At 50.6% G+C, this 14,205-nt stretch overlaps 1 protein-coding gene across 1 annotated transcript; it reads left to right on the top strand.

Annotated features, from left to right (window-relative positions):
* The first annotated feature begins 51 nt into the window (after positions 1 to 51).
* Positions 52 to 12,712, top strand: LOC144101157 (DNA topoisomerase 2-alpha-like). Its single transcript, XM_077634195.1, has 8 exons — positions 52 to 899; positions 2,661 to 2,849; positions 3,529 to 3,972; positions 4,790 to 5,137; positions 5,628 to 6,461; positions 6,915 to 7,232; positions 8,357 to 8,739; positions 9,676 to 12,712. The coding sequence occupies exons 1-8, from the start codon at positions 294 to 296 to the stop codon at positions 11,381 to 11,383; spliced, it is 4,830 nt and encodes a 1,609-aa protein (XP_077490321.1). The 5' UTR covers positions 52 to 293; the 3' UTR covers positions 11,384 to 12,712.
* Positions 12,713 to 14,205: the final 1,493 nt, after the last annotated feature.

The raw sequence follows: 14,205 nt of genomic DNA, 5'->3' as shown, positions 1-14,205 counted from the left end.
ACGGCCGTCGTCAAAGCGGCGGCGCTGAAGTCGCGTAATTTTTGTATTTTCAAAAGACGAATGGACGTCGTTAACCGCGCAAGCCGTTGGTTGGCTGGCGCGCAGTCGTCGCTTCCCGCCGCAAAGATGTCCGTTACGTTAAGCCTTTCCGCGCTGGCATCATTCAGCGCTTAGCTCGAGCGCTGTCGGTTAGCGCTAGCGCAGCTGCGGTTGGCTCGTTTAGGCGTGGGTCACCGACGGCCGCGCGTTCTTGTGCGCACCTGGAGTCTTCGCGTGCGTCTAGCGGCGTGGCCATGTCGTCGGACGGACTCGACGAACTGGACGATCTGCCGACGGGAGGCAATCAGCAGAATGGCGAAGCCGCCGCCGGCGGGAACAAAGGAGGCGGCAAGGGCCGTCTCTCGGTGGAGCGCATCTACCAGAAGAAGAGCCAGTTGGAGCACATCTTGCTCCGGCCCGACACCTACATCGGCTCCGTGGAGCCGATCACGCAAAGCATGTGGGTCTACGACGGCGAAGAGAACGGGGGCATGAAGAACCGCAGCATCACCTTCGTGCCCGGCCTGTACAAGATATTCGACGAGATCCTGGTGAACGCGGCCGACAACAAGCAGCGCGACAAGAGCATGGACTGCATCAAGATCGAGATCGACGCCGAGCAGAACCGCATCTCGGTGTGGAACAACGGTAAGGGCATTCCCGTCGTCGAGCACAAAGTGGAGAAGATGTTCGTGCCGACGCTCATATTCGGTCACCTGCTCACCTCGTCCAACTACAACGACGAGGAAAAAAAGGTGACCGGCGGCCGTAACGGCTACGGCGCCAAGCTGTGCAACATATTCAGCACCAAGTTCACGGTCGAAACCTATTCCAGGACCGAGAAGAAGCTCTTCAAGCAGGTGAGACGCCGCTTCAGACGCGTGTAGTTACTAGTGAGACGCTGCTTCAGACGCCGCTTCAGACGCGGCGAGTAGTTTGGCTGAAAAATGCGACGCGCGCAACCGTCGAGATTTCGCTTGTGCGTGAGTTGACACCATTGACATAAGGCTAGTGGAAAACCACGCTTTCTATTGATTTTGCTGTGACGCGTTCCGAAAGTCTATAGTTTTTCCCCGTTGTTTGTCACTCCGGTCGTCGTCAAGCCTAGTGAAAGTACTTTTTTTAACGTGCCTAATTGAATAAGGATGAACAAAATAGCTGACACGCATAGTCGATAATGAATGGGGAGACAGTGACGAAATGATCGGTGTGACCTCATTCATTGAAACGTGCTGTTTAACGGTTTTGAAAGGGAGAGCCGTTTTGCTAGCCTCTTCCAAATAGAACATGCGTAAGTACTGGATTTTTCTTATTTTAAAGAGGAGTTTGAGTCGAAACCTGTGCTGGGGCCATCGATAATGTGACTAGTTCAAACGATGGTGACTGTTCTGGACTGGTTTTAGGCCAATTACGAGCTGACTAGTTTGGACAAGCCCCAAGCCTATCGCATTAGCAAATCATAGAACTGTCTTAAATAAAATTCTTTTTATCATTTGCAGTTGAGTATTTAGTGCGGTTCCAGAATATATCTTTGATGAACTAAGTTACCATGAGGCAATGATTACCATCTGATTGAAGATGGCTAACGAGCTGCTTTTGTATGTCCAGCGTGGTAGCTGAGGAGTTTTCTTTTTTTGTTGTTTGTTAGTCTCATTCAAAAGAACAGGCCAAAATTTGGGGCCTGGCTAAACTCCACAGGAAGACTTGTAAGGCAGTGTCCTGCAGACGACAGCATGACATGAGAAAAAAAAAACTTTGAAAAGGGCAAAAATTTATGCGTGGTACAATTTGCAACTAGGAGTTCTGGGACTAGGAACAATTTGAAAACAGGCAGTTTTACTTCTTGGTTACAAGTGAAACTTCTAGAAGTAATAAGAAGAGTGTTAAGTGAAACCATTTCATCAGGAAGCTTGTTAAGAATTAGTGGAACATGGTAGAGGTAGGCATATTTAGCTTATCTTGTCAGAATTGTATGCTCATCTAAGTCGTCTGCAGCGCTGTGAAGGCTGTGGCGATCTCAGCCAATCGGAATGGCGTGCGCTGCAAAACATGGTCCTCTGTGCCCCTCACCTTGCGACTGGTGGCTCCATCCCTGGGAAGGAAAGAACACAAGTGTCCAGCTGTTGCACGCAGGATACTCAGGCGGATGCCGTGTTTACTAATGGCGGCACATCACTTCACAGCAGGCCTGCACAGTGCTATGTTCATGCGGACTTTCTCTGTTAATTTAATCAGTGTATGAAACGCTTTCTGTACTTTCAAAACACCATCCTGAATTACCTTTTCAATCACTGCAATAATTGTTTAAAAAATATTAACAACACTGCTCAAATATTTGAGGCACTATTTGTTGTTTCCTTGGCCCTGGTGGATGTGATAGCTTTACCTTTCACAGTGCTGCGAACAACTTGTGAGATGAAGTATTGTTTGCAGAAATTGTGTGCGTGGTGGGAGGCAATGGGCAGGTGTGTAAGGAATTGCATATTCTTTGGACCGTGTCTGTTTGGACTGAAGCTGCGTATTGTCCAAGGATTGGGTCTCTCTTTACAGAGGCAGTAGTTTTCAAGAAGGAAAAGCAGCTATGTTCTGACTCGAGCTGTTTTCCACTTATGCTGCCCTAGGTATGGGAGGACAACATGAAGAAAACCACCGATCCCAAGATCCGGACCGAGCCAAAGGGTGATGACTTCACCAAGATCACCTTCCAGCCGGACCTGTCCAAGTTCAAGATGGAGAAGCTGGACGCCGACACGGTCGCCCTGCTTTCGCGCCGTGCCTACGACGTGGCGGGCTGCACGCGTGGGGTCAAGGTGGGAATCAGATTATGTATTTCGCAGAATATAATACGGAGGGCGCCAAATAGCTGCCCTCGCTTATGACTGATCCATTGGAAACATTGTCAAATTTAAAAGTCCTTTTCTGTCGTAGTGCTATGCAAAACAGTGTTTAGTCTGGCGTGTTTGACTCCTCCCTGAAAACCATTTTGATGAGGACACATATTTCGATGTTAACGCGATATCGTTAAAGGCCCCGTTCTGCAGAAATTCCTGCCTCGACGTTGTGAGCAAAAAATCACGGCCGTGGCTCTGGGAGGTGATCCCCAGAGAGCAACCCGGGAGGCAGGTGGGCCACTTAGGTTATGTGACCTTGCGGTGTGATCACAACCTGCCCACCGGATAGTGAGCAAATTGCCCTCCGTGGCAGGTAGCAGTTAATGGCCGGTCACTCGGGAATACCAACCTGGGCCACACAAACTCACCGCTTGTAGCAGGTGCAATGGCGCATTGCTTAACCACTGCACCAGGAGGGGTATGAGGAATCCCAGGAATCTATGAGTGTAAAGTAGAGAATGACCTTCTGCATATATGGGAATTAACCCATTACTCTACCGCGTCAGACCCTTAAGGCGGAGCTTGAGTGTACCCTCCAAGTTTGTTTTAGGCTAACATTAAGTTATTCTGTGGCTCCTGTGTGGGGATGTTGATGCAGGTCTACCTGAACGGCAAGCGGCTGCCTGTCAAAGGCTTCAAGGATTACGTGCAGCTCTTCCTCAAGGACAAGGAGGATGAGGTGGGCAACCCGCTCACAGTGGTCCACGAGCAGGTCAACGACCGCTGGGAGGTGGCCGTGGCGCTGAGCGAGACCGGGGAGTTCCGCCAGATGAGTTTCGTCAACAGCATCGCCACCACCAAGGGTGGCAGTCATGTCGACTATGTGTCCGAGCAGCTGGTCAAGCGGATCCTGGAGAACGTCAAGAAGAAGAACAAGGCGGGCGTCAAGATCCTGAACAAGCAGGTCAAGGACCACCTGTGGATCTTTGTCAACTGCCTCATCGAGAACCCCACGTTTGACTCCCAGACCAAGGAGAACATGACCCTGCAGGTCAAGAAGTTTGGCTCCAAGTGCGACCTGAGTGACAAGTTTTACAACCAGGTGAGATCATCACCATTGCTTTTTTCACCGAGTGGTGCTTGCCCCTCCATGCTTCCATTCTGGGTATCCGCCCTAAATCCTTCTTGTACCAGGTAATTTAAAAGCAAAAAAAAATTCAATGATTCAAAAAGGATAGACGCTAGCGCAATGCGATTTCTCACATAAAGGAACTGAAAAACATTGTGTAGCGAACCATGACGGCCGCGCCTGATGCCGCATAGGCAGATCATTGACCAAGTGCCGATGAAGACGAGGCGCCGGTGAAAGACGAAGTTTCGCCGCGCTGCACGAGATCGCTTGGTTTTTGGACTGACCGTCGGCGCTGCTCGCTGTCCTGCTCGTCGTTTTGTGTCGCCCGCCGTGAACTCTTTCCCCTGACTTATTTGTGTACAAACCCCCTTTCATTTGGATTTTTCTGACTATAAAAACATTGTCAGAGTGGTTAGTTGCATTTCCCACCGAGAGGTGGCACTACGTTATGTACCACCTGTCAGTGACATATGCAACCATCCCGGCTATAAAACTTTTTGTTATTGCAGCGGAGGCCATGTCTTTCTGTGCATTTGTAGGAACACTGCGTTGTGCTACTATTTTATACCACTTTCGAAATTTTTGAATTTCGACTATAACCTTGTGTAATCAGCATAGTTCTTGCATTGCCTTGGCGTTGCTTCGGCTTCCTGCTGGTGTTTGATGCTTTGCAAAAAAGGCATCCTGCTGAGACTACAAATAAAAGCACATTTTTCATCTGATTATAGATCGCCAACTGCGCCCAGCCAGGTCGGTGCTTTGAGCGGTGGCTCATACTGTCTTGCAGGTGCTCAAGTGCGGCGTGGTGGAGGCTGTCATGTCCTGGGTGAGCTTTAAAGCCCAGAAGCAGCTTGGCCAGAAGTGCTCGGCCAAAAAGCATTCCAAGCTGAAGGGCATCCCCAAGCTGGAGGACGCCAACGATGCGGGCACGCGCAACTCGGTCGACTGCACGCTCATCCTCACCGAGGGGGATTCGGCCAAGAGCTTGGCCGTCTCCGGTCTCGCCGTCGTCGGCCGGGACAAGTTTGGCGTGTTCCCGCTCAAGGGCAAGATCCTCAACGTCCGAGAGGCCACCCATAAGCAGATCCTGGAGAATGCCGAGATCAACAACGTCATCAAGATCATGGGCTTACAGGTGAGTCCATAAGTCTTTCTGGTCTTCAGCATAGCTGGGAAGTATTTACTATAAAATGAAAGCCTTGCAATTGCGCACCACTTTTCAGAGAGACAAAGATAATCGGCTGTGCAAACGACTGTGCAAAAAGAGAAAAAAAGGGTGTAACATGCCACACTACAGCACTGTTAGTTTCACTTCTGTTTATGGGTGTGGTAACAAAGTGGTAAGGTAAGCTGATTTACCTGTTTTGCTGTTGACTTGCAGCGCCAGTTGGTTAGGAACGCTTGGTGGTGAAAAGCCCATCTTTGAGGACTAACTGTAGTAGAAGTCAAGCTGCTGCTGCCGATGTGGATGTCCTCCTTATGCATGAGGCCTTGCTAAATTACCGTATTGAGGCCAATGTTTAGTTATGTGGAACGAGAAAATGTAAGGACCATTTGAATGTCATTGTCCTGGGGTCATTGTGTGCACAGGTGAATAAAGAGACATGCTTTCCTGTTCCTTGCAGTACAAGAAAAAGTACGAGTCTGTGGAGGACCTCAAGACGCTGCGATATGGCCGTCTCATGATCATGACTGATCAGGACCAGGACGGCTCGCACATCAAGGGCCTGCTGATCAACTTCATTCACCACAACTGGCCCTCGCTGCTGAAGCTGCCCTTCCTGGAAGAGTTCATCACACCCATCGTCAAGGCCACCAAGGGCAAGACGGAACTGTCTTTCTACTCACTGCCCGAATTCGAGGAGTGGAAAGCGGCCACTGACGACTGGCAACGCTGGAAAGTCAAATACTATAAGGGTCTGGGCACCAGCACGGCCAAGGAGGCCAAGGACTACTTCCTGGACATGGCGCGGCACCGCATCAAGTTCAAGTACCAGGGGGGCGAGGACGACCGGGCCATCGAGCTGGCCTTCAGCAAGAAGATGATTGAACAGCGCAAGGAGTGGCTCCGCAACGGCATGGAGGAGCGTAAGCAACGCCGTGAGCTGGGGCTGCCGGAGTTGTACCTCTACGGCAAGGACACGCACAACATCACCTACGAGGACTTTGTCAACAAGGAGCTCATCCTCTTCAGCAACATGGACAATGAGCGGTCAATCCCTTCGCTGGTCGACGGGCTCAAGCCGGGCCAGCGTAAGGTGCTCTTCACCTGCTTCAAGCGTAATGACAAGCGCGAGATCAAGGTGGCACAGCTGGCCGGATCCGTGGCCGAGCACTCGGCCTACCACCACGGTGAGGTGTCCCTCATGTCCACCATCATCAACCTGGCGCAGAACTTTGTCGGCAGCAACAACATCAACCTGCTGCAACCCATTGGACAGTTTGGCACCCGTCTCCAGGTGGGTCTTTGCTTTACAGCAACAGCTGCAATTCCTCACCGGCGTAACGTGGAGGAGAAGCAAAGGGCAGGGGCTCCGTTCGCCAGGCTGTGCATTTTGGGGCGTCCTCTATGTACAGCAGCTGGAACTAATGCTTGCATCACCTTTGAGCAGAGAGGGCACATTGTTAGTGCAGCAAATGCATTCAGTACCACATCCAGCTGGGTTACACAGGTCTGGTAGCTGTCAATGAGGCTTGTTCTTTGACTGAGGCCATTGCAAACTTAGGGGAATACCAGGTTCATTGAGATTGAGAGATTAGTGTCCCAATATTGCAAGTTTTGTGGTGCACTGTAAAAGCTCTGTGCGTAACAGGATGGTGATGATGCATTTGAGTAGCCATAACTTGCTTGTTTCGCACTGCATTGCTTGTTCAGTGCTCACTGCCGTTGTTTCTTGCATGGCGGCCTCCAGGGTGGCAAAGATGCCGCCAGTCCTCGATACATCTTCACGATGCTGTCACCACTCGCTCGGCTCATCATGCCAGCACCGGATGACCCGGTTCTGGAATACCTGTTTGACGACAATCAGCGCATCGAGCCTGAATACTACATCCCCGTGATACCCATGGTGCTGGTGAACGGTGCAGAGGGCATCGGCACGGGCTGGAGCACCAAGATCCCCAACTACAACCCACGGGAGATTGTGACCAACCTGCGGAAGATGATCGCTGGCGAGGAACCCAAGCCCATGAAGCCCTGGTTCAAGAACTTCCGCGGGTCTGTGGATCAGGTATGCCGGGGGAGTGTTGTTATTGCTAAATTTGGGGCTTGGTGCTGGCGCTGCTTTTTTGCCTGTGCCCGGCAGAAGTTCACCAGACTCTCAATATCCGACGTTGTGTTTGCACGGTGGGCTGTTAACAACTCCATGGGCCTGTGTAGAGTTCAGTGTTAGTTCCCTACGCACCACTCGTGCTTCCTTGACACGTTCACTTGGCTCCAGAGTATTGCAGAGAAAGCAATGTCTCCATTACTTTCAGCACTCCTCTGCTGCCAGAAGTCTACTGGTTGACCTACAGTCCCGTGTTTTGCGGACTTTCGTTTGGCCTGAATGCATGTCTTCGTTGAAAGTTGTTCTTGCACCTAGAAAGTTCAATTTCCCGGCACGTTTTAGTTCTGCCCAGAGTTTTGTCAGATAACTCGGAACTCCTAGCATTTTGTTACTAATGGTCCCTTCACTGCAGGAGCTTAGAAAAAAAATTCAAAAGCTGGGAGGTTTATGAGAAAAAAAAAAAGCTTAAAACGGCACAATTAAATTTAGGTATCACATGTTGCGGCGCATAAGTCAACCCCCCCCCCCCCCCCCCCCCCCCCCCTTCCCCCCGTTTTCGCTACATGAAGCGCCATGCATCCTGCCTGAAACGGGCTCTGGCATGAGGCACGTACCACCCACGGCTTAGCTGAAACTACCTTAGAACCCGCACTTAGGTAGACTCCATATATACGTCAGCCCCTCCTCAGTTTCAGATGCCTGTCTTGGACAAGAAAAGCGTCGACTTGATCTGGCAATATACTGTAATTTTGATCCGAATTCTATGACGCTGCTGCACGCAAATGCACAGACGCATATGGTTAATTAAAAGCAGAATTCAGCACCCCTGCACCACCTGCTGATGCATTATTGTGACCATAAAATTCTTGTTGCTTTATGTTTTACCCTTAAGGCTACCTTTTGCATAAATTTATCTCGTTAAATATGTTGGAAAAGGCCATTCCTGTGGTTGTGTTAACAATTCATGTAGGTTCGCGAGTAGAAATAAAGATTATTCACACTTTGTATCGTAGGTGATACGCGGGGCATTATGGGGTGTGCCCAGTGCCTTGCTTGTGTGCTGTAGCGGGCCCTTACGTGCACAGGTGGAGCCCCAGCGTTTCCTGATCAGCGGAGAGGTGGCCATCCTGAGCTCGACATCGATTGAGATCACAGAACTGCCCATCCGCACATGGACCCAGGCCTACAAGGAGTCTGTGCTGGAGGCAATGCTGCACGGCAGCGACAAGGTGCCCCCGCTCATCACGGACTACAAGGAGTACCACACGGACACCACCGTCCGCTTCGTGGTCACCATGACCGAGGAAAAACTGTCCAAGGCCCGGGACGAAGGCCTGCACAAGGTGTTCAAGCTGCAAAGCTCTCTCACCACCTCCTCCATGGTGCTGTTCGACTCCAAGGGTGTGCTCACCACTTTCCGCACGCCCGAGGAGATCCTCAAGGACTTCTACTCCACGCGCCTTGAGGGGTGAGACCGCTCTTCTGGGCCTACGGTGCCTTTTACAGCAAGAGCTGTTAATGTCTTGCGCCGTCCTAATGGCGACGTCTGCAGGAGGATAGTGGAGTGTAGAAGCTGCATCGAGGGTAGAGATTGGAAGTGGTGAGGGCAGAAAAATGGGCAGTCGCATGATCCGTACCCTTCTCCCACTGCTGTATAGACAGTGTGGAAAAACTTGCTATCCATTTCTTTTGAAGCGAAAGCTTCAATACGCTAGGTTTTCAAGAGGGCAGCGTCAGTGTAGTCACGTGGCAGGTCATGTGACCTACTGACGTCATCACAATCTGCCCACCGTGGCAGGTGGCAACTGCCCCATCGGGCATTTCATCGACGCTTTACAGGTAGTGTGTGTGGCATTTGTGAAAGTAGCCATGCAAAGGAAGCTTTCGCTTCTCACCAGGGTTAACCAAAGTTTAAAGCACAGCTAATTTTTTTTAGACTCAGCACATTAGGAATTTAAAAAATATGCCCTGAGAAAATACTTGTGGGAATATGTATAATTCAAAAGTTGCGCACCTCTGAGACTCGGAATGCTGTAGCCTTGCCTGTAATCTTGTAGGTTGTAGGGCTAGAAATAGTCTCCGAATTTAGCGTGTTTTAGTAGTTTGTCTGCATCGCTTCTCTAGATGGCTGGTGCGGCCACTTCTGCCTCTTGAACCATTTGGTGTGCGCTTTCCAGGATCAGTCCTCGTGGGCACTGAAGTCAGATTATGGACTCTTTTCTTTCTCGGCACAGTATCCCACTAGCACAAAGCAAGAAGCCGCTCTTTCAGCCATTCTTGACATTTTACCTGATACAAAAGCCAGCTCCAAGGTGCTTATAGTCGCTCTTACTAGAGCATCGTGTGACACAGTGACTTGGCTCAGCTACTTTGTGTGTCTGAGAATAACTTTTTCTGCATGCAGGTACAAGAAGCGCAAGGCGTACATGATGGGGCTGCTCTCAGCCGAGGCCAAGAAGCTGGAGAATCAGGCCCGTTTCATCCTTGAGAAGATTGACAACCTGATCAAGATTGAAAATCGGCGCCGCAAGGAAATGATTGCGACGCTGCGCGAGCGCAACTACGACCCGGACCCGCTGGTCGAGTGGAAGAAGCAGCAGAGCCAGCAGCAGGACAAGCCAGACACGCAGGACGAGGGTGAGGAGGACGCTGAGGGAGGAGACAAGGATGGGGAGGCAGGCAGCGCCGGCTACAACTACCTGCTGGGCATGCCTCTGTGGAGCCTGACGCGGGAACGCAAGGAGGACCTGCTGGCCAAGCGGGACCAGAAGAGGGAGGAGGTGGAGACGCTGCGGCGCAAGACGCCCGAAGACCTCTGGGATGAGGACCTGAACGCACTCATGACCAAGCTGGAAGAGGTGGAGAAGGCTGAGCGAGAGGAAGAGAGTGCTTCTGGGGCCAAGGCAGCTGGTCTGAAGTTGGCATCGTCCAAGGGCGGCCGGGCCAAGGCGGCATCCAAGAAGATGGAAGCCGAGACGCAGCCATCGCCGTTCGGCGAACGTGTTGCACCCAAGGTGGACTGGGAAGCGAAGAAAAAATCCGAGAAGGGTGCTGGGCCTGGCCGGAAGCCCAAGAAGTCTGAGGAAGGCGGGCCGAAGAGCGAAGGGGGTGGGGACGACGGCGACAGCACGACGCCAAAGCCCGCGCCGCGCAAGCGGGCGCCCAAGGGCTCAAGCGAAAAGAAGAAGACACCGAAGAAGCGGCGCAACAGCTGGTCTGGGTCAGACACGTCGGACGAGCAGTCAGCGATGAGCTTTGGCTCGGACGACGACGAGAGGCCAGTGATCCCACCTGAAAGGCAAACGTCGCGGCGAGCGGCACTAGCCCGGCCAAAGTACAAGATTGACGACAGTGAGGAGGAAGATGACGATGATGACATGGGTGAAACGAAGCCCAACGAAGGTGTCATTGAAGACGGTGGGGACTCTCAGGAGGCAGCCCCCGAGGAAGACAGGCAGGAGAATGGCCGCGTTCGCAGTGCATTTGACAGCGACAGTGATAGCAGCCTGCAGCCTCTGACCAAGCGGATCAGTCAGGGTGGGAAGGACAACTCTGAGAATGCATTTGACTCGCTCTTTGGGGGCAGCAGCTCTGCGGCTGGATCAAAAGCTAAGGGCAGTGGCTCAGACAGTGAGCCACCACACCCAGCACCCAAGCCGGCCCCCAAGAAGGCACCGGCAAAGAAGAAGCCCCCAAGAAGCGACTCTGATGCTTCGGACGTCGATGAGGAGGAGGCACCCAAACCAAAGAAAGCCCCCGCCGCACGCAAGCCCACGGCTCCCAAGAAGAAGCCAGCGCGCAGCGGTTCCGACGCGTCTGGCCTGGACGATGACGATGATGACTTCAAGCCCAAGAAGGCAGCACCTGCACGAAAGCCTGCGGCTCCCAAGAGCCGAAAGAAGAAAGCTGCTGACTCCGATTCAGATGGTGGTCCGAAGAAGGCGAAACCAGCAGCGAAGAGGGCAAAGAAGGCGGCGTCCTCGGACGACGATGACGGCGAAATATCGGGTAAAGACACTGCAGCGTCCATGGCACCTCGTATGACGACGGGCCGCGCCAAGGCACCGGTCAAATACAACTTTGGAAGTGACAGCAGTGAAGATGAATTCTAAGCAGCTGTGCACACACCTTTGTTTGTTTTTGGATCTGCTGTGCTTCGTTCTTAGCTTTTGCTTTTAGACTTGTTGCACAAGGCTATCATTCCCCCCCCCCCCTTCCTGTTGTCATTGATGCCACCTTTTTACTTTCCTTTTACATTCCATGTGCTCCTTCCCATCAGATGACTACTTTTAAAGAAGGATTTCCCTTTCTGCTCAGCAACACCCCTTTTTCATTCTCCTCCTGACCTAGTTGTCATTCTCTGCCCTGTCCCCTCCCGTACCATTCATTTCTGGTAAAATGCTCTGGAAAGGTCTCTAGGGGCAAAGGCATCTCACTCTTGCTTCGACAAAGTGCCCCCTTGGGGGCTTTCATTACTTCGACATCATTCAGCGTAGCTGGTGACTTTTTGTTTCTTGTTCGTCCCTTTCAAAAATTCATCGCGGAGGTGAATTATTCACCTCTCTGTTCATGGCAGGATGCCCTGCATTACATCTGTCCTCCACACTGGACGACTTTGCGTAGATCATCACCACATTTACCCCATAACATATATGCTGAAACAGCCTTTATTCCAGTTCTGCATCAACTTTATTTCGGCGGTGGTAACTGACACAGCTGATGCATCATACATGAACACTGTGTAAATAGGGCACATCAAAGTTTTAAGACATCACTCCTCTGGGGTACTTGATTGGTTTGTGGATGGAATAATGCTAATACTTAGCCTAACCACAAATCTCAGCTTGTCATAAACTTGTTGATCAAGACTTTAGGCTTTTGCTCACTGTTTGGTTTTGGCAGGTTTGTGACTGCAACCTTGGTTCTGCCGAGATGAGCGAAGAGCAGCCTGTATGAATTCTGCACAGTGGCTGCCGGCGTGTTCACTGTTCTAAAAGCACAGTGTTTGTTTGTCTGCCCGCTAAACCTTTCTAGCGCATTGTACCACCAGCACCATATCCTCCCCAGCCTTGCATTTTCATGTTATTAACTCTCTCATGCCATTTTATCCTGCCATCGCGTTAACAAGTTTTGACCGAGGCATATACTGTTGATGTGCTTTCAGTTTTGTAACTACCATGTGCTGTCATTGTTTTGTTATGCATTTAACAAACCGAGGTGCAAAGCAAGGAAGCTTCAGCTGTTCTGTAGGCCTTGGGTGTGTGCAGGTGTGGTCTCTAGGAAATGAATACTTATTTAAAAGAAAAAAAGTTACCCTCATGCCCACTTGCTCCAGGCATTTTCTTGGTAAGGAAATGCCTTCATTCGTCTTTTTTAATCTTCTGATGTGTTTTTAATGTTTTTAAGTGTAAGATACAATAAATGGTTTGTGCATATCTTTTACTGCCGCCTCCATTTATGCCACTGCTTCATTTCCCCTGTGTGTTTCTGTGTTTGGCTTTGAACGCTGTGTGCTGGTTTCATTAGCTCTTTTGTTTGGTTCGTCCGGTGTTACATGCGCAACAGTGCTGAAATCTTGATTGATGAAAGAAGGACAACACAAGTGGCAAGGTGAAAAAGACTGAACGGAGCTGTACACATGTGGCAGCAGAAGTGGGTTCATGCCCTCCGTTGTTGCCTTGTAAAATGTCTAGACCACATCTTCTCTTAAAGAAGATTCAACAGAACTGCATTTTCATACTGCCGACATGCCAGCATTACGGAGTAGTAGATGTATGTAGTACAGTCAACAGCATGCTATTTGGGCGAGTATTTTGATCTGATCATTTGAAGCTTTTGTGGCATGCAAGACGCTTATGCACGGAGTGCCTTGAGACGCTGAGGGCAAATTAAGTTGCCTGGATCGGTGGATTGCTGTCCTCGAACAACGAAGACTGTTTTAACGCGACAGCGTTAAGGAGCTCGTGTTCGCGGAAAAGCCGGTGTCTTTGGCCGTGAGCGAAAAGTGGCGCATCTCGGTGGGCACCTGAACCGCGCCGTAAGGGAAGGGATTTCCCTTCCCCTACGGCACTGTACGGGTGTCCAGCGAAAATTTCCTTTCTGTAAAACATTTTCATTTCATTCTGTTACGGCCCGGTTCGGGTGTCCACGAAGATATGCGACAGGCCACGTGTCGCGCCGAACGGGTGTTAGCGTTCCGTGGACTCCTTGGCAGCGCTGCAAAAGAGATGCGATAGCTTCCAAATTTTCACTTCCACGACCGATTTTATGTACGCATTTAAGAAATGCTGCAATGATTGAATGCAAAGGGCTGAACGAGCAACAAAACGCATAAAACGAACAGCAGTGCACTGGACACACTAGATACACCGCATGTTCCGTATTTATCTGTCAGGGTTATATAAAAAATTCTGCTGGCCCATATCTGTTCAACCACCGACCACAAGATAGCTCATGGTAGTCTGCGCTTTTCGATAAGTCATTTAACTTTGGAACTTCCTCGATTGTTCGGAATCCGCGAAACGGTGCAGTTCGCTGCAGCACAGTTTTGTTGTGACAAGCAAAGCAGCGAAATTTGAGCGTTTAGGGTTTCTCGATGTCAGCTACCCACGGCGGCGCAGGGAGGCAGACGTGCATCGAGGCACCCTAAGATGATTTATCCAGTTATATTTTATTGATCTTATAGATCGTATGGATGGATACGGCTGAACCTTTTAAATCGGGCGGTGTCTCAAGTCACCTAGCTATGTCTTGTGAAATTTTACTCCTGTCTTGCTTTTAGCCACCAATCAGATAACCTTCGCTTGGTTACTTGTAACCTCTTAAAATCCACTTTCCTTTCACTATCCCTAAACCCCAATGCCTTGGGTAAGTCAGCCCGCGCCATCTGGGGAACTGCGCGATCCACCTCAGTTCAAGCAGAAACATTGGTTGC

Source organism: Amblyomma americanum, chromosome 8 (genome assembly GCF_052857255.1).
Source record: "Amblyomma americanum isolate KBUSLIRL-KWMA chromosome 8, ASM5285725v1, whole genome shotgun sequence".
Lineage (NCBI taxonomy): Eukaryota > Metazoa > Arthropoda > Arachnida > Ixodida > Ixodidae > Amblyomma > Amblyomma americanum.
Note: the sequence above shows the minus strand (reverse complement) of the source record. Positions and strands in the feature narration are given on the sequence as shown.

Excerpts from the sequence above, each read along its gene's own strand:
- LOC144101157 (XM_077634195.1), top strand. The coding sequence starts at position 294 with ATGTCGTCGGACGGACTCGACGAACTGGACGATCTGCCGACGGGAGGC. Across the intron at positions 5,138-5,627 it reads TCAAGATCATGGGCTTACAG|TACAAGAAAAAGTACGAGTC; the intron begins GTGAGTCCATAA and ends TGTTCCTTGCAG. Across the intron at positions 7,233-8,356 it reads TCCGCGGGTCTGTGGATCAG|GTGGAGCCCCAGCGTTTCCT; the intron begins GTATGCCGGGGG and ends TTACGTGCACAG.